At 49.0% G+C, this 20,753-nt stretch overlaps 1 protein-coding gene across 15 annotated transcripts in view; it reads right to left on the reverse strand.

Moving 5' to 3' along the window:
- BLTP1 (bridge-like lipid transfer protein family member 1) overlaps window positions 1-20,753 on the reverse strand; it is a 2,102,388-nt gene that overhangs the window by 339,963 nt on the left and 1,741,672 nt on the right. For all 15 annotated transcript variants that reach the window (XM_078676841.1, XM_078676840.1, XM_078676839.1 and 12 more), the window contains one exon: window positions 11,400-11,600. In XM_078676841.1, coding sequence (XP_078532967.1) covers window positions 11,400-11,600 — 201 coding nt within the window. The remainder of the gene's footprint in view (window positions 1-11,399; window positions 11,601-20,753) is intronic.

The raw sequence follows: 20,753 nt of genomic DNA on the forward strand, positions 1-20,753 counted from the left end.
TAAGGCCAAGGAGCAGTAAATGCTGTTTATAAATGTTGCCACCCACTTGTTCCATTACATGGAGAAGGCCCAGCTGCGGTGTTCGGGGGAGCTCCCGGCCCAATACTTCAGCCAAGCAGTCCCAAACACCTGACCAGAATCTCTCCAGTGCTCCACAGGACCACACCGTATGCAGGAAAGTGCCCACCTCCCGACCACATCTCAGACATTCAGGGGAAGCAATCAATCCCGCTCGCCACAGCCTCTCTCTAGTATAGCATGCTCTGTGTAGATATTTAAACTGGATGAATCGCAACCGTACGGCAACGGCCGCACCTCTAGGGGCAGCAAGGGCTTCCCTCCAATCCTCTTCCTCCAGCACACCCACATCTCCCCTCCCATGTGGCCCGCAGTTTATCAAGAGAGGAGGAGCAGTGTGTAACCAAGGACTGGTAGATGCGGGATATTTTCTTATCCTCTAATTCACCCATGAATACTTTCGCTTCCAGAGGGCTGAATTTGGGTAAGGAGTCTAGTCCCTCCAGGGCAGGAGAGATGGCATGTCGGAATTGCAAGTATTTGAAGAACTGGGTCTGGGGCATACTATACTCGTCCCTTAGCTCCTGGAATGATTTTAAGGTTGTGCCTTTCATTACGTGGCCCAGCGCTGAGATCCCTATTGCGTCCCAGCCGCGGAACCCCTGCAAAGACGCCAGAGCCGGTAAGCAACCGTTCCGCCACAATGGGGTCTCCGCGGTCAGCTTGTTCCACCATCCCATGCGGTGAAGCGCCTGCCTCCAGATCTGGAAGACCACCTGCGTGACCACCGGGAGCCTCTTCCTCTTCCCAGCCGAGTACAATACAGTATGTAGGGTGTCCGGCTCTATCAGGTACCTCTCCAGGGCATAGGCTGGATCACCCCGATCCCCGTACCACCACTCATTCAATACCAACAAGTGGGACGCCTGATAATAGGACAGGACATCCGAAGATGCCAAGCCACCGCAATATGTGGAGAGGAGGCAGGTACGGAGTGCCACCCTCACCGCACCCCCGGCCCAGAGCAACTGGCCAGCACCGAATTGACCTGGCGAAACCACTGCAGTGATATGGGGTAAGGGTGATTTTGTAGTTGATATAGTAGTCGTGGGAGGGCCACCATCTTGAAAATGGTCGAACGGCCATAAAGCTTCAGGGGCATACGCGACCATGTTTTCATTTCCGACCGTACCCGGTCCCAGACAGGAATGACATTGCGCTCCCACGAGACTCCAGGTATGTCTGTCAGGAACACCCCAAAATACTTAAGGCCCCCGGTCGCCCCCTGCAAAGCTGATGCCCAGGCACCCAGCTTCGTACTGTCACCCAGCGTCCTCAGTGTGGACTTCCGCACATTTAGATTGAGCGCCGATACCTCCCCAAACACCCGCATAATTTCCAGGACCCTCGGTCATGATCTATTGAGGTCCGTGAGGAAGAAGAGCACATCATCAGCGTAGAGCGCGATCCTGTCAGACGGCCCGGCCTCCCATTCAAAGCCCCTCATCTGCGCGTCTATACGCACCCACGCAGCCAAGGGCTCCATGGCAAGGGCAAACAGGTACGGCGAGAGGGGACACCCCTGTCGGGTGCCCTGTCCGATAGAAAAGGTGCTGGACAAAGCCCCGGCCACTCTCACTGAAGCCGTCAAGTCGGTATATAGCAGTCGAATATACGACAGAAACTGGGGTCCAAGATTCAGGCGAGGCAGGAGTGCATGTAAGTAAACCCAACTCAACGAGTCAAAGGCTCTATCAATGTCGGCCAGTAGAAGCGCCGCCTGGTTTTCTGTGGCCCGCATCATCTCCATTGCCACCTGTGCACGCCTAATATTGTGTCTCGTTGCTCTATGCGGCATAAATCCTGCTTGGTCCGGATGGACCAAGTTAGTGATACATGGAAGGAGGCGATTGGCGAGGGCTTTAGCCAATATCTTCGCCTCAACATTTAGAAGCGATATTGGTCTGTATTATTTGTGACATTCGGGGGGCCTCCCCAGTTTACAAAAGACCACTATTTCGGCATGCCTCCAATCCGCCGGTAATCGGCCACCCTCCCTAGCCGCTTCCAGTGCCCGTTGATAGCGCTCCCCCAGCTGGAGGTGGTATTTCCTAAAAAACTCGCATGGGAACCCGTTGGGTCCGGGGGCCTTTCCTGCATTCAATTCCCCAAGGGCCTTTCCTAATTCCTCCGCTGACAGCGGAAGCTCGAGAAGATCCCGTTCCTCTTCCGAATTTGCCCATGGCGGGAGGTCTGCGAGAAATTTATCGATAGCGTCTGCTGGGAGAGATTCCCTAGGGGCATACTGCGCCGTATAGTAACACGCAAAGCTGTTTGCAATCTCCTCGGGAGCCAACAAATGGTCTCCGGCCTCGTCGCGAAGAGCCGCAGTGTCTGCGCCTGAAAAGTGCCCTGGCAGAGCCTCTACAGCATCGTGCTGGACTTATCTCCCCATTGGTAGATTCTGCTCTGCGTAGCAAGCCACACCTCACGTGACTCCTCAAAATGTAGAGATGCAGAATCCTGCTGCGCCTGTAGCAGCCGTCGTACGTCCTCGTCGGCCCCGGTTGCCGTGCACCTCTCTTCCAACTCGCGGACCCGGTCTGCCGCCTTCTCTAGGCCTACCCTACGCATCCTACGGGTCGTCGCACACCAGGCGATATCCACTCCTCGTAGTGTGGGCTTCAGAGCCTCCCAGAGGGTCACCTCATCTGTCTCTGATCCCTCATTATCTTCCCAATAGTGGGCTATGGCCTCCCGTATGTGAGACTGATAATAGCCCTCTTGCAGGTGCCAAGTGGAGAGGCGCCATCGAAACGGCTGCCGCCTTTTGTCCAGGAGGAGGTTGATAGTAATAGGGGAGTGATCAGAGAGACCGCGCGGTAGTATAGCCATCGAGTCCACCCTCCCAATCCGAGCGCAGGGGACAAACAGATAATCTAATCTCGAGAAGGATTTATCTACCGCAGAAACATATGTGTATTCCCGGTTATGTATGTGTTGGTAGCGCCATGCATCTATCCAGCCCATTCCCCTCACCATGCCAGAAACCGGTCCTCAGAAGCTTGTTTCCGGTCCAGGGAAGGCATGGCTTGGCAGTTCGGGCTGGACTGTTCCCATGAGGCACAGGGTCAGACTGATTTGCATATAGCCATGTCTGAACTGGGGTGGCAGATTGGGCTAAAGAACGGTGATGGATTAAACCCAGATCTTTTGACTGGGTGTGAGTGTTTGATTGGTTCAGATGCTCCGTCCATTACCACCCCCTTTTGTACCGCTTTTGGCCGCCATAAGTGTGGCAGGGTATGCTCAGACGTGAATCCCTTGCTCACTTTGCCACTGGATTCAAGCAAGCCGGGCTGAAGACGGCTGTAATGGCAGAAACCGGTCCTCGGAAACTTGTTTCCGGTCCAGGGAAGGCATGGCTTGGCAGTTCGGGCTGGACTGTTCCCATGAGGCACAGGGTCAGACTGATTTGCATATAGCCATGTCTGAACTGGGGTGGCAGAGTGGGCTAAAGAACGGTGATGGATTAAACCCAGATCTTTTAACTGGGTGTGAGTGTTTGATTGGTCCAGATGCTCCGTCCATTACCACCGCCTTTTGTACCGCTTTTGGACGCCATAAGTGTGGCAGGGTATGCTCAGACGTGAGTCCCTTGCTCACTTTGCCACTGGATTCAAGCAAGCCGGGCTGAAGACGGCTGTAATGCCAGAAACCGGTCCCCGGAAGCTTGTTTCCGGTCCAGGGAAGGCATGGCTTGGCAGTTCGGGCTGGACTGTTCCCATGAGGCACAGGGTGAGACTAATTTGCATATAGCCATGTCTGAACTGGGGTGGCAGAGTGGGCTAAAGAACGGTGATGGATTAAACCCAGATCTTTTGACAGGGTGTGAGTGTTTGATTGGTTCAGATGCTCCGTCCATAACCACCCCCTTTTGTACCGCATTCCTCTCACCATGTCACTCAACTTGGTAGGGGCGCCCATCCTCTGCTCACCACCGGGTCGGCAGCGATCCATCTGACAATTCATAACATCATTCCAGTCACCCCCGATGACCGCCATCACGTCTGGGATCTCGGCCCAGATGGTGAACAGTTTTTCAACAAGCGACCACTGCAGGGGGGGGGAGCATACACACTTCCGAAAACCACTGGTTCACCTCCAATCACTCCTTTGACACAGACGTACCTGCCCTGAGCATCCACCCACTGTGTCGAGTGGACGTATGACACCCTGCGGTGGATCAGAACCACCACTCCTCGGGAGCCCCTAGCGAAACCGGCATGGTATACCTGTTGATATCCATAGCGCTGCAAACTAAGAGTTTTGGTGCACACCTCCTCCTGCAGCATTAGGATATCTGCCTTCTCTTTTTTCCCCTGTCGCAGCACAGCACCTCTCTTTATTTTGTCTAGCATGCCCCTTACATTCCAGCTCACTATTCGCAGCGATGCCCTGGGGGCCCTGGCTCGGGACCACTAACCGCCATCTATCGGTTGAACATCCAATTGCCCGGGTATCGGGGCTTGAGACTGCATGTATTTCCACAAATGAACCTGGTGTACCATCGTGCTGTAGAGAACTGCCCCACCCCCACCCGAGCTCCTACCTCCCCCCAGCCCCCCATCAACCCCCAACCCAACAACTCCTCAACTTCCAGCCTCCCCCCCCCCCATACCTCAGCAACGTTGAAGTACCTGTCGTGGTGTAGGTGCGGCCCGCCCCCAACGGGAGGTCGGATGCCACCCACTCCAATGGATCCCCATGAACCACACACTCTAACCCCCAACTTACCCCCTAGGGGCAATAAACGTCTCTGAACTTGAGGAACGTGTCCGCCCGGCAAATCATTGCCCCCCCCCCCATCCCCACCCCCATCCCATCTCAGTTTGTTTGGTATAGTACAGCATCGGATGTGACTAGTTCCCAATCCTTCGGTCGTTTCCAGTAGGCGCTAGGCCGTACCACTCGCCTACCATATTTGATCAGCTGTAGGAAGTGTCCTCTGGTCATCCCAGGTGTTTCAAGGATCTGGCTTCCGAGTGTCCGGTGCATCAGGCCCTTCGTCTAGCCCCGCCCGGGAAGGAGAACTTTTCTTGGGCCGGGACCTCCAGTTGCTTGCACTCCGCGATCTCCGGGAAGGCTGCCGCGGCGCCGCCGTCGAGGATGAATCCGAGTCATGACCAAGTGGAGTGTGCGCTCGAACTCGAACAGTTTTGTCGGTCCAGTTAAACACCTCCTCCGGCGTGTTGAAAAAATGAGTATGGGAACGATACACCACCCGCAGGCGGGCCGGGAAGAGCAAGGCGTATTGAATCTTCAAGTCTCGCAGTCACGCCTTAGCAGCTGTAAAGGATTGCCGCTGCTGTTGTACTTGTTTAGTATAGTCGGGGAATATTAAGATCTTCTGATTGTCATACATGAGGGGTTCTTTCGCACGTGCTTGCCGCAGGATAGTGTCCCGGTCATGGTAGTTGAGCAGCCGAGCTATCACAGGTCTTGGGCGGGCGCCAACTGGTGGCTTCTTGAGGAGTGCTCTATGTGCCCGCTCGACTATGAAGCAGCGGGAGAGGGAGTCCGCCGTCATCCACCCCTCCAACCACTGGGCCAAGAAGGCCTCCATGTCGTCTTTCTCGCAGCCTTCTGGGAAGCCAACAAATCGCAAGTTGTTGCGCCGAGCCCGCCCTTCCGCATCCTCGGCTCGGAGCACTAGGCGCCTCTGAATCCCCTCCATATTGGCCACTTTTTTCTTTAAGGTCGCCATGCCATCCTCCACCTCCGAAAGTCTGGATTCGGCCTCGGTAATACGGGTCACCGCATTCCGTAGATCTTGGCGCAAGAGGGTAACATCAGCCCCCACCGCCGCAATCTTTGCGTCCAGCATATCTCTGGACTGCGTGATCGCCGCCATGAGGGCCGCATTGTCTGGCCCCGATGACTGGGGGCCTCCAGCGGCACCCGGTCCCCCGCTCGGGCCTGCAAACTTGTCCATGGGCCCCTGTTTCGGAGCCCCACCGCTATTTCCTCCTCTAGTCATGGCCGGTCTCGGTCTCCCCAGGCGTGTCACTCTGCCTCTGCTGTGTCGCTTGGCGGGTGCCTCGTCCCAGAGTTATCACGCTGTACTTGGGCTCCAAGGGCGGCTGCCGCCCGTTGTCTGTGTCGCACCCAATGTCCACCGCCCTTAGAGTCCCTTGCCAATGCCAGCCAGTCACACCGACCGTGCAACACAGTTTCTCCGCAGCAGTCACCAAATGGCGTCGTGGTCACACCGTATCGTGACCCAATGATCCAAGGCCAGCAGGGCCCGTCTCCACTGATGGCAAGTGAGGAGCTTGTAGACCCCTATGGCTTCCGCTCACCTGGTGGACCATTAAGAACCGGACTGCCCCTGCATTAAGGAGGACTCCCTGCTTGCCTTCAACAACCTCCGCGTCCCGATCCGGCCGCCGGGGGAAGGGGGGACCGTCAATACTCAGGACCCCCCCTCCGCTTGATCTCTCGCGGCCTCTGTCAGGGAATGGCCCTCCGCACTTATGTACCGCGGGCCCACCGCCACCAGGAGAATTCGCCTGTCACCAAGATGTAGTCTCCGGCTCCACAGCGTCTAGATCACGCCGCTGCCGGTCACTTCTAGGCCCGTCGCCCCTCAGCCTCCAGCCACCTCCACACTTCTCCGGCGAGCCAAGGGGAACCAGACTGCCTCTGCAAGGAGGTGGGCTCCCAGCTTGCTGCCCACTATCTCGGGGGGGCGTCGATGCTCAGAACCCCCCCTCCACTCGAGCCCACACAGTCTCTGCCCGGGAGCACACCTCCTTACTTGCGCCCCTACGGGCCCGCCACTGCCAGAATAGTTGCCACCTCCGCCGGAGCACCAGCGTCCAGGGTGCAGTCCCCGGCACCGCAGCTTTCTCCAGGCCACCCTGTTGCCGCTTATCTCGGGGCTCGATAGTCTCTTGTTGCTTGTCCCCCCACACGGTCTCCTGCAAGGCGGGGGCTTCCTGCCCACTTCACAGCCTCCGCGGCCCGATCCGGCCGCCGGGGAGGGGGGGGGGGGGGGCTCCGGCGACGCACAGGACACTCCTTCCGCCCGGCCCTCCTCGGTCTCCAAAATTTAGGCCCCGGCTTCACTGGGCACACCAGGCCGCGCTGCTGCCACACACGCCTGAAACTCGAGGCTCCCGGCGTCGCTACACAGCGCAGGCCTCTCCGCCTCCGGGGATCACCACTCGGTCTCCGGTGCCCCTGGCCAGCCGAAACTGCTTCACAATGTCGCCGCTGATGTCCGCCACGGGGACCCTCCGTTGGGGTATCGCCAGATGGGGGGGATCAAGGATAACTGGACGGATTCATGAACGGCGGGATGGAGCTCTCTTAGGCTGCGTCCGCCATGATGGCTACCTTGGTCACGCCCCCCCTGTTTAACTGCATTCTTGTTTGTTGAAAGTATTATTCTTTTTTGGACTACCGGTTATATATCTGGCATTTCAATTTTCCTTGAATGTGCGTTCATTGTGATGTTCATTGTGATGTTCATATACCTTCCCTTCGTAAAAGCAATGGGCTATTTCTCGTGCCACATAACAATGCAAATTGTTAGCAATATGGACCTGTCTGGCAAGGGCGATGGTTATTGGAAATAAGAGTGTATACAATTTTTCCTTGTAAGATATGATAGGACGTCATGTTAATAAGATTAAATTGCAAATAAAAAATACTTTTTAAAAAACCAGTAAGTTCTTGTTCTGATTGATACTTCTAACAACAGATTCCTCACCTTGTGAATAGATACCAGTACAGTATTTACCAAAGTGGTGGGTCTGTGGAATGGCTCAGACCAAAAAGTATGTAGGACCAAACGAGCAAAGTGTCTCTTCTGAAGAACTGGGCTATCAAAGCAGGAATGCTTCAAATGCACGTGAATTGACACCCACATTGCAGCTTGACAGATATCTAAGTCAGGCGCTTCGCCTGCCAACAAGTTGTTAGCCCTGGTGGAATAGGCCATCAAGACTTCTAGGAGATGCTTCTTAGCCGGTGCACAGCAGATTTTAATGTGGAAAAGCATCAACCTTGATCTTTTCTGCACTGCCTTACCCTTCTTTGATCTTGTGAACCCTACAAAGTGCTGAACATCCACATGATGGTCATTGGTGCAACTGATACAAAAGCTCATGGCTCTTGTGGGGTTAAAGCGATGGAATCTATGTTCCTCTTTCGAGGAATGCGATGGAGCAAAGACTTTCAGAAATGTGACAGATTCTCTGACATGAAAAGGTGTCACACCCTTGGAATACTGCCTTAGTCCACAGCACAATTTGTTCAGAAAAAAAGGTGGTTTATGGATGCTGGACAGACAGTGCTTGCAACTCACTCATGCGATGTGCTATGAGAAATACAGATTTTAGAGTTAAAAGGTACACATGACAGCTATACATTTGGTTCGAATTGGGTACACTGCAAATATATGACGAGACTAGGATCAGTAGAGAACACTATCTAAATCAGGCACAGAACTGTAAGTCTAAAAAATATTGTCTGGATCTTGCTGATTGGAGGAAATGATAGTCAGAATAATGTTTGCAGTCAGCTAGCTGCATGCACCAGCAGGTGTGACAGAGCTAGTGGCGTTATGTGGGGATAAGCCTTTCTTTGGGGCCATTGGCGTGGAGTCTGCAGTGGTATTAGAGTGGGCTAGGATGTATAGGAAGTGCCATGTCTATGGATATGTAGAACCAACTGCTTATACAGTCAAACAGTGCAGGGGGAGTGTTGGTGTCTGCAATTTTCACAGATTTATAAGTGGTTCCTCTACCAAAAAAGACATTCTGTATTCTATGCAGGTCTGAGCTCCAATCAAAATAGAGAGTTGAAGAGAAAACAAAACTGAAGGTCAATATCTTCCCACTAATCTTCTTAAGTGGATGGAGGGACCATCCATGTATCATGGATGGTCCCTCAGTGCAAGCAATGCTGATGGGGATCAGACCTTGACATTTGTTGTTTACAAACTTGACAGGGTTAAATTCAGATGTTTTACCAGGGGTCATCTATGTAAAATGTTGCCAAAAGTACCTTTTTAGCTTAAGAGATCTGAGAAAAGCCTGTGCACTCCAGATACACATCTGTAGAGCACATAGAAAAATAAAATTAAAATTATGAACATGTGACATGCCTAGGTGGGTTGCGGCTCCACTTATTATGAAGATGGACCAACCCATTCTATAACTGCAAAATAATGCAGATCTAGTGTTAGGGCACTTTTAGCTTTTATTCAGGCAGCATCTTGATAATATGACACACACAGGAGACTAAGGCTGCTTTGGGATTTTTTATTGTTTTTCATTTACAAGGCCAGCTATTATTTATGCTCGTCTTCCTCTCAATCCTGTAACCAAGTTACTACCACAATGTTGCTCTGAAACACTGCCACTCTCTCTCCTTCAGAACCTAACAGTCTTAATAGGAAGGATATTTCTAACCACTAACAGTACTAGCCATAATCTACTCCACAGTACAACAGCCTACCATATAGAAGAGCCATCTCCTTTATTAGACAAAGAAACACAGAAACTGCTTCCTAACATATATTTTTATGAAGGTTGGATCATTATCATCACATTTTAAACCACAATACCGTTCATTTGAACTGATTCAGATAACAAGTGTATTATACCCTTTGATTACGAAATACTAGTAAAACCTTGAAACTGAGCCATTTTGAGAATTTTTGATAACTTTATCTTCTGAAGTCCTGTAAAGATTGGAAACTGATTATGTTGATGCATCAGAAGCCGCTTAAAATAACATTTTGTAGTGGGATTTCGTCAAAGGAATCATAAATGGAACAATTTAGTTCAGTTTATTATCTTCTCATTTTGAAGTATTGTTTGACTTGAACTACATAAGCATTTTTTTCCATCCTACATATTTAAATTTGTTACCACTAGAATTGCTGGAAAGGAAATTACTCTTCCCTGATATTTCACTTTTTTTTGTTGAATTTGTGTGTGCTATCAAAGTACTTTTTGGCGATAACTAGTGGTCAAAAAATATCTATGTTTTACTTGTGTCTGCATACTTCAAACCTCATCTTGCCAATATTGCCTAATGTGGAACAATGATCTACCAAAAGACAAAAACTTACAACTTATAGTTTCAGACACCATTTCAATATCACATGGTCAGGTTTAACACAGCAAAGCCATCTCTCAATTTAAATGCTGCACCAGGTATTTCTGTATGCTGAGTTACTTGGATTCACTTTAGTTACAAACCAAATCTGATTCTTGCACGGTGCAAGAACACCAAGATTTTGCAAAATCACGTATACTCGCCCTCTTTCTTATGTCTTCCCCATTTTTTCTCTCCTGCTCCGTCACTACCTCTAATTCATCGCATGCTATCGCTTGGACTCACACTATTCCTAACACTTTGTTGCATAGCTTGTTTCTTCAAAAATGCAGATCCTCCTTCCCACCTCCCCCCGGCACCCCAAGTAATCCCCAGTTTCTGCCAAGTACAGTGTAATGCTCTTTTGATGCGGAGTTATTTTCGGGTCCTCTACAAATGTATTGCAAAGAAACTAAAGATAGTGATTTTGTGGATAACATATGGCATTATAGTTTTTTTCCCCCAGAGGTCAATATTAGTCTTGTACTCTAAACTACTTGTAGATGCAGATTTGATGGTTTTGGAGGCTGAGTTCACCTGGTCAGTTCAGGAGTTTAAGGCAGTTTTCACTTCTATGGGGCATTCATCAAAGGGATTAACGAGACGCTATATAGTATGTTGTGAGTCCAGCAACATTCCTAGGCTTTTGATCTTCATGCTACAGGCAATTAAAAGGCTGGGTAAGTGTTAAAATATGGATGTTTGTGACAATCGGTTTAGAGAAATATCAGTTACCTTTCAGATGCATTTTTTAAGGCTCCTTGCTATGCAAGAAGAAAAAGTAGACCATGTCTAAGTCCTCATAATGGTTATTTTTGCTGGTGATGCTCAGCGGGTGAAGTATTATAAATGTTACCTTTGATCCTCAATGAGGCTGTGGACATAGATCATACAATTCACTGGTACTAGGGCTGATGTTTTTTTTTTTTACAGGCCCAGTATAAGTCAATGAGGGCTGCTGAACTTTTGGGGTAAGTCGTACAACCACAGAGCTGATTCCTTAACATTCTCTGTTTGAAGGAAAGGATCAGGGAAAATGCAATGGGCATAGAACTTGAAAATCTACAACTCGAGTCACATTCACGGTTGATCGTTATCTCATGCACAGATTAAGCATCCTTTCTTAAAACTAATATGCCTCGCACCATATTTCATAAATCTCAGAATGCCTATTGCAAAATTACTGGTGTAGTCAAAGAATGCCATACCTAAGGCACCATGCGCAGGAGCCAGACCAGAAACAGCAGTTTTCTGTTTTCCTGCTCCATATGGATGAAATACATAGAGAGAGAAATCGGACATGCAGGCAGTGAAACTGAGACCCGATGAACTGCAGGTGGAGCTTGTCAGATCGGACTGGCTGCTGCTGTGCCGACTTCTGCCTAGAGGGCTACCAATATTTGAAGAACCTACAAGAGAATGAAAAACAGCAACATCAGTCTCTAGTCTGAATCACAACTTCATTAAGTTAGTAAATAACATTTCCAAAGAAAGTTTCAAAAGTGTCAATGTATTATGTATGCAGCACCCAAACCCTAAGTTTATTCACTGTTGCACAGGCATTTCTATCTGATTCGCCTAGGCAAACACGTTTATTTAATATGGAGATTAATGACAGAGTTCTGCCAGGTCCGTTCTGTTTTTGTTAAACGGGCCAGTGCCTAAAGGGGGTCCATCATTTCCACTCCCAAAGATGACAGCGATTCGGACAATTTATATTGACAACTACAATTGCCGTAGAATAGAATAAATGTATTTACATCTAAGACGCACAAAAAAAATAGACAATGTATTCACACAGCTCTTCTTAAAATCTTTATACATAATTCATCCTTTGCTTTTCTTTTTTGCAGTTATTTATTGAGCAGTTAAAATGATTAGATAGACGTTTGTAAAACCATATTCCAGGAGACCAGGCGATATAAATCTGCATGGGAAAGTTGACGGAGCACATTTGAGCCACTGTAAGTCTTTCATATATAATTGAACTTAAAATTCTAATTCCAAGGAGAGCAGGTGAAATGTCCTCCCAGGTGGTCATTCGTTTCCAAGCTCTGCATCAAGCACCCTTTAATATCAAGCCTTAGTGACTGTTTTTATTTTAGCTACATGCCTCCACCTACCATCTGCCATAATGCACATAACCATTATAACCTCTCAGATCAAATTATACAGAGAAATGACAGAAGATTCAACCACATTTTAATTGTGACTTGTCATTCTTCCCTCTGAATATGTCCTTCTACCCGATTCATTAATTTGTACTGTCCATTTCTGGTAGTTCTATGTGTTGTTGGGTCCCTTGAATGGATGAACAGCTTGGTAGATTCTTATGCAGTAGGGCCAAAAAGTCCTTAAACCCACTGATTATGCTTATTCAGAAATGACAAGTAGGAAAATAGCACATTTTCGGCCCCACATACTTAAATGTACACCTCAAATACTCTAAAACCCTTTGTAAACCAAACCACCCTTCTGCACCTAGAAGCAATCTCCATTACCACCGGTCCAAACCATCCTCAACAAACCAGTCACCCGCAGATCTAGACAATCCTACTCCATCAGTCCAAGAAATACACCATGTGGAATCATCAACCATCTGATGCAGCATTGTTTGCAAACACTACAGAAACCCTGTTCAAAGACTTGCATACATATTTCCTAAGTGAGATGGTGCCACCCTCTTAAAAATACCCTAAAACATATTTCCAACAAAAATGGAGTAGCTCTCATGCACTAGAAGCAACTTCCTTGCACAATTTTGCCTCTTGCAGACTCAAACGTTTTGGAAGATCTAGTTTAGCTCAATTGGGTTATTACAATTATTTCTATATTATTAGTATTATAAACAGGCTAACCAATACTCCTAAATCACCATCATTTATACAATTTTCAACATCCTCATTCACTTCATTTGATATTCTTCTCAAATGCGACATATGGTCACCTCACTATGGATTCTCCGAATCCTTGTGCAATATGCTCTATCTGGAACCACCCAAGGTAAATCAACAACCTATTCTTTGGAATAATACAATCGGCAAACACTGTATGCCCTTGAGGGATAACAACTAAATAGGACTCCAAGATTTGGTTATCTTTGGCACATCCTGGTTTTGCAAACAAGTGCCTGGGAAAAAAACTTTATATAGAAGTACAGCTCCTACGAATACACACAAACGTCTTCACTTTGAGCGCCTTGTTATGCCTTATCATCTTGGGAGACAACACTGCAACTGGTAAATAATCTTTTTACAGAGTTCGCCACCTTGGAATGAGGAACAACATGGAAATGCCACATTTTCCCTCATTCCACGTTATAGGGCTTAGAATGAGCAGAGTATATATTTTTTCAATCTTTTTTACCTTGTTGAATTTGTGAGGAAAGAAAAGGGAAGGGAAGAATTATGGGCACAAGTAGAAATTCAATTGAAAGTGCTACAAGACAGCCATATCTTTTCCTGTCAAATTGCACATTCTGAACAAACAAGAAAAATAGCATTTTCATAAAGAAGCCAAGCCTTTATCCAACAACCACACCACTAAAAGCCTCCCAGAAACTCAGCAAAATTGTCCTTCATATATCAAATTTCAAATTTAGAAAAGCTTTATTCGACAGGATGTCATAAAAGCAATAGACAATACATCACAATACAATACACCATAAATAACACATAACAATACAGGTGACTAGAAAGTTATTAAATTCGATTATTCCTGTCGTTACTATACATGTTTAGCAAAATTCATAAGTAATCAATTAAAAATTACTACACAAATAAAACCAATTTTAAAAACATCCGGTAATTTACAAGCTAATATCATGTGGTTAAAAAAGTGCGAGAGCGTATGATCCAGGCCCATTTTAAGAACTTAGCTACAGCTACCGTTATACAGCGTGTACAATCTGACTCTAATATCCTTAACGCTTCTATGTGCCTTCTGGTACCCAGGTTTAAACAAATTGGTTTTAACCATTTACGGCGCGGGGCATCATAAAGGGGACATACAAAGAATAAATGTGCTATGGTCTCGACCAAACTGTTACAATTATTACACTTATCTTTTGTTAGAGTCCATTTTCAAGTAAAATTTTTTACAGGGAGTGACCCTACCCTGAACTGAAAATATAATTTACGATCTAAGGGACGCTCTATGATGTCCCAATATTGCTCATAAAGGGGACGCGATTTATAATCTAGGAAACGGCCAGTTAGGTTGGTGTTGTTTTGACATCTTTGAATTTTTACCCAGACCATTTCCCAGTATTTATCTTTCAGTTGAGCTTTTGATGGAAAAGGTACTAAGTCAGGATCTTCCCATAGCTGGCTAAGTTCCAGCTCTTTTAAGAGTGACCTTAGTTCTTTAAGCCACTGGATTGTGTGGTAACGATCAGCCTTGATCACGTCCCTCAGCGCAGTGGCGTAATGAATCAATTCTGGGGTGGTACAAATACGTCTCCAAAACAATAGTGGACGTATCCTCGCTATGTCCACCACGTTTTCCTACCCAAATAAAAAAATAGCGGAGCTATGGGTGTGCTTTGTGGTACGCCAGCCAAACTACGTAAACATTTCCTCTCTGCTAATGCCAGTTGGCTCAGATTTGAAAATCCCCAAAGCTCAGATCCGTACAAAGTAGCATTTAGTACTTTTGTGTTATAAATCTCCAAAGCGGGTGAGATTAGCTTAGCAAGAGAAGATTTATATTTGGAGGATAGGCCCCCTGTAAGTTGGTGACATTTTAAAATGGCCATATCTGTATGACCTTTTCAGCCCACATTACCCTGTAGTACGATACCTAAGTAGGTAAAAGCCTCTACTTCCTCAAGGGGGATGTCGTTCAGAATGATTTTGCCTTTGTAGGATTTCCGCTGGTTCAGGGACATATACTTAGTTTTTTAGGTGTTTATCTCAAGACCACGCAGTTGGCAAAATTCCCAGAATGCATTGACGGCCTTTTGCAGCCCACTCGGGGTCCGCGAGACAATCAGCGAATCGTCCGCGATCATGAGGATAGGCACCCTGACCCCGCCAGCACCGGAGCGTCTGTTGGGGAACTGCATAGATGGTCTACTATACCATTGATGTATAGTGAAAACAGTGTGGGTGCCAGGACGCATCCCTGCCGGACACCTCGCTCGACAGGGAATGCGTCGGTAACCTCGCCCTGGACTCCCCATCTTATTCTAGCGAAGTTGTTCTCATGTAGGCGAACGATAAAGGTCAATAACTCGGGGGACATCCCCAACTCAGTCAAAACCTTCCTCAGTTTAAAACGTGGAACTAAATCGAAGGCCTATTTCAGGTCTACAAAAACTGCATAAAGTGACCCTTTTGTTAGAACGACATTCCTCCAATAAAGTGAGATAAAATAAAAGACTTGATCAATGGAACTGGTACAGGGGCGAAAACAGGCTTGAAATGGGGATAGAATATTATGTTCCTCTACCTACGTTTGTATTTTATTTTGAACTAATCGACCAATACGTTTTTGGGCTGAGTCTATAAGACTAATAGGTCTATAGTTACCTGGGAGGGATTTGTCACCCTTTTTAAAAACCAGAATTATTTCAGCTCCTTTCCACGATGAGGGGATCGGAGCACCCCTTGCCACAGCGTTAGCTAGATGGGAAAAATACTGGCACCAGGATGATCTATCGCTTAAAAAGACATCAGCAGGGATGCCGTCCATGCCTGGGGCGCTGCCGTTGCTCACACAATCTAATGCTGCGTTCACATCTTTCGCAGTAAAAAGCTTGCTTTGGTAAAAGACGTTCGGTGGTAGCGGGAGCTCCAACTCTGCTGAGCAGCAAGCATACTGTGGTTTGAAAAAAGGGATCACTGAAATAATATCGAGTGACAAAATATCGACCTTCAAGAATATCGTTGACAAAATATAGACTGTCAAAATATCGACTTTCTATGTACAAACAGGTAAGTACAAAAATATCGAGTTTTAAATATCGTTTACAAAAATATAGTTGTAAAAAATATCGACTTTAATAAAAACAATGTTTAATTACATTAATATAAAAAAGTAATTACTAAAATATACTTAACACTTAAAATAACTTTTAATAATTAAATAATTAATGAAAGTAAAAAAAAAATGTTAATTCATATTTCTTAAAACATATATATATATATATAGTAACAACATTTAATTAAATAGCCATTATTAACGTACAAATACAAAAGAGTAAAAATTAATTTAATATAATTTAATTTAATTAAATTAATTTAATGTAAATTTAATTTTACTTTATTTTTACACTGTTCCCCTGTACCCCAAAAACCCAAAACTGACCCTGAACCCTAAAAAAAAACCTTTACCCAAAAACCCAAAACTGACCCTGAACACTAAAAATACCACTTTACCCAAAAACTAAAAACTGACCCTGAACCCTAAAAATACCCCTTTACCCAAAAACTAAAAACTGACCCTGAACCCTAAAGAACAAGTTACTTACCTTCGGTAACGATATATCTGTAAGAAACAGTAGTTAGTATTAGATTCCTTACCTTAGAATATCCCCAGGCGTCAGTCTGGATCCGGAAACTTTTGCGTAGCAGTACCCCTGCGCGTCGGTAGGCGTCGTCTGCAGGCGTCCCCTGCGGCTCCGTGTCAGTCGTCGGCGTCGTGCGCCGTGATGACGTCGCTGGAGTATATAGACGCCGCCTCCGCGCGCTGACGTCAGTTCTTTGCACACAGCTTTTCCGCGCCAGAACACGCAGAGCCATGTGAGAACCAACACTGGTGCCATTAGAAACTAGGGCCCTGAAAGGGCTGTCCTTAACCCTAGGTATCAGTTCGCAGAACGGGGAGGATGGGTGGGGCGGTAAGGAATCTAATACTAACTACTGTTTCTTACAGATATATCGTTACCGAAGGTAAGTAACTTGTTCATCTGAAAGAAACAGGTTAGTATTAGATTCCTTACCTTAGAATAGATACCCCAGCAATACCAACCCAGGTGGTGGGTCTGCGAACCAATACAATCCTACACCAGAAAGTCCTGGAGGACCGAACGGCCAAAGAAGCCATCCCTCCGGACTTGACTGTCCAGGCAGTAGTGCCTCGCAAAGGTGTGCAGAGAGGCCCACGTAGCCGCCTGGCAAATGTCCTGCAAAGGGACTCCCCGGTTCAGGGCAGTAGTAGCCGCCGTGGCCCGAGTGGAATGGGCTCTCAGCCCAACAGGAGGCTCCTTCCGAGCCAAAGAGTAGCACGCTTTGATGCACAGGACGACCCACCGAGAGATGGTCCGTTTCTGTACCGCCCTTCCCTTCTTCTCACCCACGTAGCCAACAAACAGTTGGTCATCCACCCGGAACTGGCGTGTGCGATCCATATAAAATGAAAGCGCACGTTTTGGGTCCAGACGATGGAGCCGCTCTTCATCTTTTGAAGGATGCGGAGGCGGGAAGAAGGAGGGTAAGGTGATGGACTGCCCGATGTGAAAAGCAGAAACTACTTTGGGCAGGAAAGAAGGTCCAGTCCTCAGAACCACCTTGTCTGGATGAATGGACATGAAAGGAGGTTTGACAGAAAGAGCCTGGAGCTCACTCACTCTCCTGGCAGAGGTGATGGCAACCAGGAAGGCCGTCTTTAAAGTCAGGAGACGGAGAGGACAGGAATGAAGCGGCTCAAAGGGAGCGCACATCAAGAAAGTCAGAACCAGGTTCAAGTCCAACTGAGGCATCACGAACGGAACAGGTGGATACATGTGCGTGATGCCCTTCAAGAATCTCGTTACAATAGGGGACTTGAACAAAGATGGCTGATCAGGTAGCCTCAAGAAGGCGGAAAGGGCAGAAAGGTAGCCCTTGATAGTGCCCAGAGCAGAGCCCTGCTGGGCAAGAGAGAGAAGAAAGAGGAGAACCTCGGAGAGAGGGGCAGAAAGGGGATCCACAGCCTTTGCTGTGCACCATGCCACAAATCTGTTCCACAGGCAGGCGTATACCGACTTTGTGGAGGGACGCCTGGCTGCCAGAATCACATCACAGACTTCAGGAGGCAAGTCAAATGGCCTCAACTGTCGCCGCTCAATCTCCACGCATGGAGGTGGAGACTGGACAGGTTCGGGTGGAGGACCGTCCCCTGCTGCTGCGACAGAAGGTCCTCCTGAAGGGGCAGGCGGATCGAGGGACCGACTGACATGCTGAGTAGCTCGGGATACCAGTACCTTCGAGCCCAGTCCGGAGCCACAAGGATAACTTGGGCCCGGTCGCGCCTGATCTTCTTCAGCACTCTGGGCAGAAGTGGTATAGGCGGAAAGGCGTACAACAGACCGCAACTCCACTCGCGCCGAAAGGCGTCGCCGTGCGAGTGCCGTCTTGGAAACTCCAACGCGCAGAACTGATGACATTGCGCGTTCTCTTCTGTGGCGAATAGATCTAACCAAGGCTCTCCCCATTGCAGAAAGAGGCCTTTCGCCACGTCCGAGTTCAGACGCCATTCGTGATCCACCGAGCACCGACGGCTGAGTTCGTCCGCCCTGGCGTTCAGAGAACCTGCCAGGTGTTGAACCGTCAGAGTCACGCCCTGACGTTCCAGCCATTGCCAGAGACGCAGGGCCTCCTGGCAAAGGGTCCACGACCCCACTCCGCCCTGCTTGTTGCAATACCACATGGCGGTGGTGTTGTCCGTGAACACCTGCACTACACTCCCGTTGACAAAGGGGAGGAATGCCTTCAGTGCTAGGCGAATCGCCCGCAGCTCCAACATGTTGATATGGAGCCGGGACTCCGCCGGAGACCAGATGCCTCTGATCCCCGCCTCTCCCAAGTGGCCTCCCCAGCCCTGGAGGGACGCGTCCGTCACAACTACGTGCTCCGGTTGGGGAAGAGAGAGGGATCTGCCTCTGACCCAATCGCGGTCCGTAAGCCACCACTGCAACTGTCTCGCAGCGCCCTCCGAGATCAGGACATGGTCGGATAGGTTGCCCTGATGCTGGGCCCACTGAAACTTCAGGTCCCACTGCAGAGCCCGCATCCGCCACCGGGCGTGATGCACCAGAAGGATGCAGGAAGCCATCAGCCCCAGCAGCCGCAGCGTCAACCTGACCGAAACCCGGGATAATGGCTGAAAGATGGGAATCAAAGCCTGTATATCCCGGACCCGCCGTTCCGGAGGATAAACCCGAAACTGCGTAGAGTCGAGAACCGCTCCGATGAAAAGGAGCTTTTGAGAGGGACACAGGTGTGATTTCGGCACATTGATGGAAAACCCCAGCTCGTGCAGGAGGTCTGCCGTCATCTGAAGGTGGTGGACGACTGTCTGGGGCGAGCCCGCCTTCAACAACCAGTCGTCGAGGTAGGGGAAGACTGAAACCCCTAACCGGCGCAGATGAGCTGCGACCACCGCCATCACTTTCGTGAACACCCGTGGGGCGCTGGTAAGGCCGAATGGGAGCACGATAAACTGAAAGTGCTCGTGGCCTACCGTGAACCGCAGGTAACGCCGGTGGGCCGGCAGGACGGGGATGTGAAAATACGCATCCTGCAAGTCCAACGCCACCATCCAGTCTTGCGGGTCTAGAGCAGCCAAGACCTGAGCCAAAGTCAACATCTTGAACTTCTCCTTCCGGAGGAAGCCGTTGACGTTCCGTAGATCCAAGATAGGACGCAGGCCCCCCTTGTCCTTCTTGGGTACCAGAAAGTAGTGGGAATAGCAACCACACCCTACTTCTGGCCCAGGAACGCGCTCGATGGCCCCCTTGGCCAAGAGGGCCGTAACTTCCTCCTGCAGAAGTGTCAAGTGGTCCCCCGACACACGGTGGTTCTGCGGTGGCATGGCTGGAGGAGCGGTCTCGAAGGGGAGGGAGTAGCCCCTTCGGACGAGCTGCAGCACCCACCTGTCCGATGTGATAGTGCGCCAGCGGGAGTGGTGATGGCGAACCCTGCCACCCACTGGCGTCACATGGGCCTGAAAGCTCTGACTAGGAGGATTTGGAGGCTGATGCTGCGGGGGGAGGTGTGGTCTGACCTCGCCGTTGTCCCCGACCGCCTCCACGGCGGAATCCACGGCCGCCACCGCGTTGAGAAGTATTCTGCGGTGCGTGGCTGGCAGCACGTGTGGGACCGCCCCTTCCGTGGCCACGAAAGGAGCGAAACAAACCCGTTTGCTGGCGCTGGGTCGTGAGACCCAAGGACTTAGCCGTGACCCTGGAGTCCTTGAAGCGCTCAAGCGCGTGGTCCGCTTTGTCGCCAAACAGGCGACTGCCATCGAACGGCATGTCCATCAAAGTATTTTGGACATCCGTCGAAAAGTTGGCGGATCTCAGCCAGGCGTGGCGACGAATCGCCACCGTCGTGGACATCGCTCTGCCCAGCGAGTCGGTCGTATCAAGGCCACACCTGATGGAATATCTCGCCGCGTCTCGGCCTTCAATCATAGCCTGGCCGAGCTTGTCCCGTACCTCCTGCGAGCATTGCGGCAGACACTCCGCGACCGTATCCCACAGAGAGTGGGTGTAGCGGCCCAAGAGGCATGCGGTGTTGCAAGACCGCAGTCCCAGACTCAGGGACGAGAAGACCTTCTTTCCATACTGGTCGTACCTC

This window comes from Lissotriton helveticus, chromosome 2_1 (assembly GCF_964261635.1).
Source record: "Lissotriton helveticus chromosome 2_1, aLisHel1.1, whole genome shotgun sequence".
Lineage (NCBI taxonomy): Eukaryota > Metazoa > Chordata > Amphibia > Caudata > Salamandridae > Lissotriton > Lissotriton helveticus.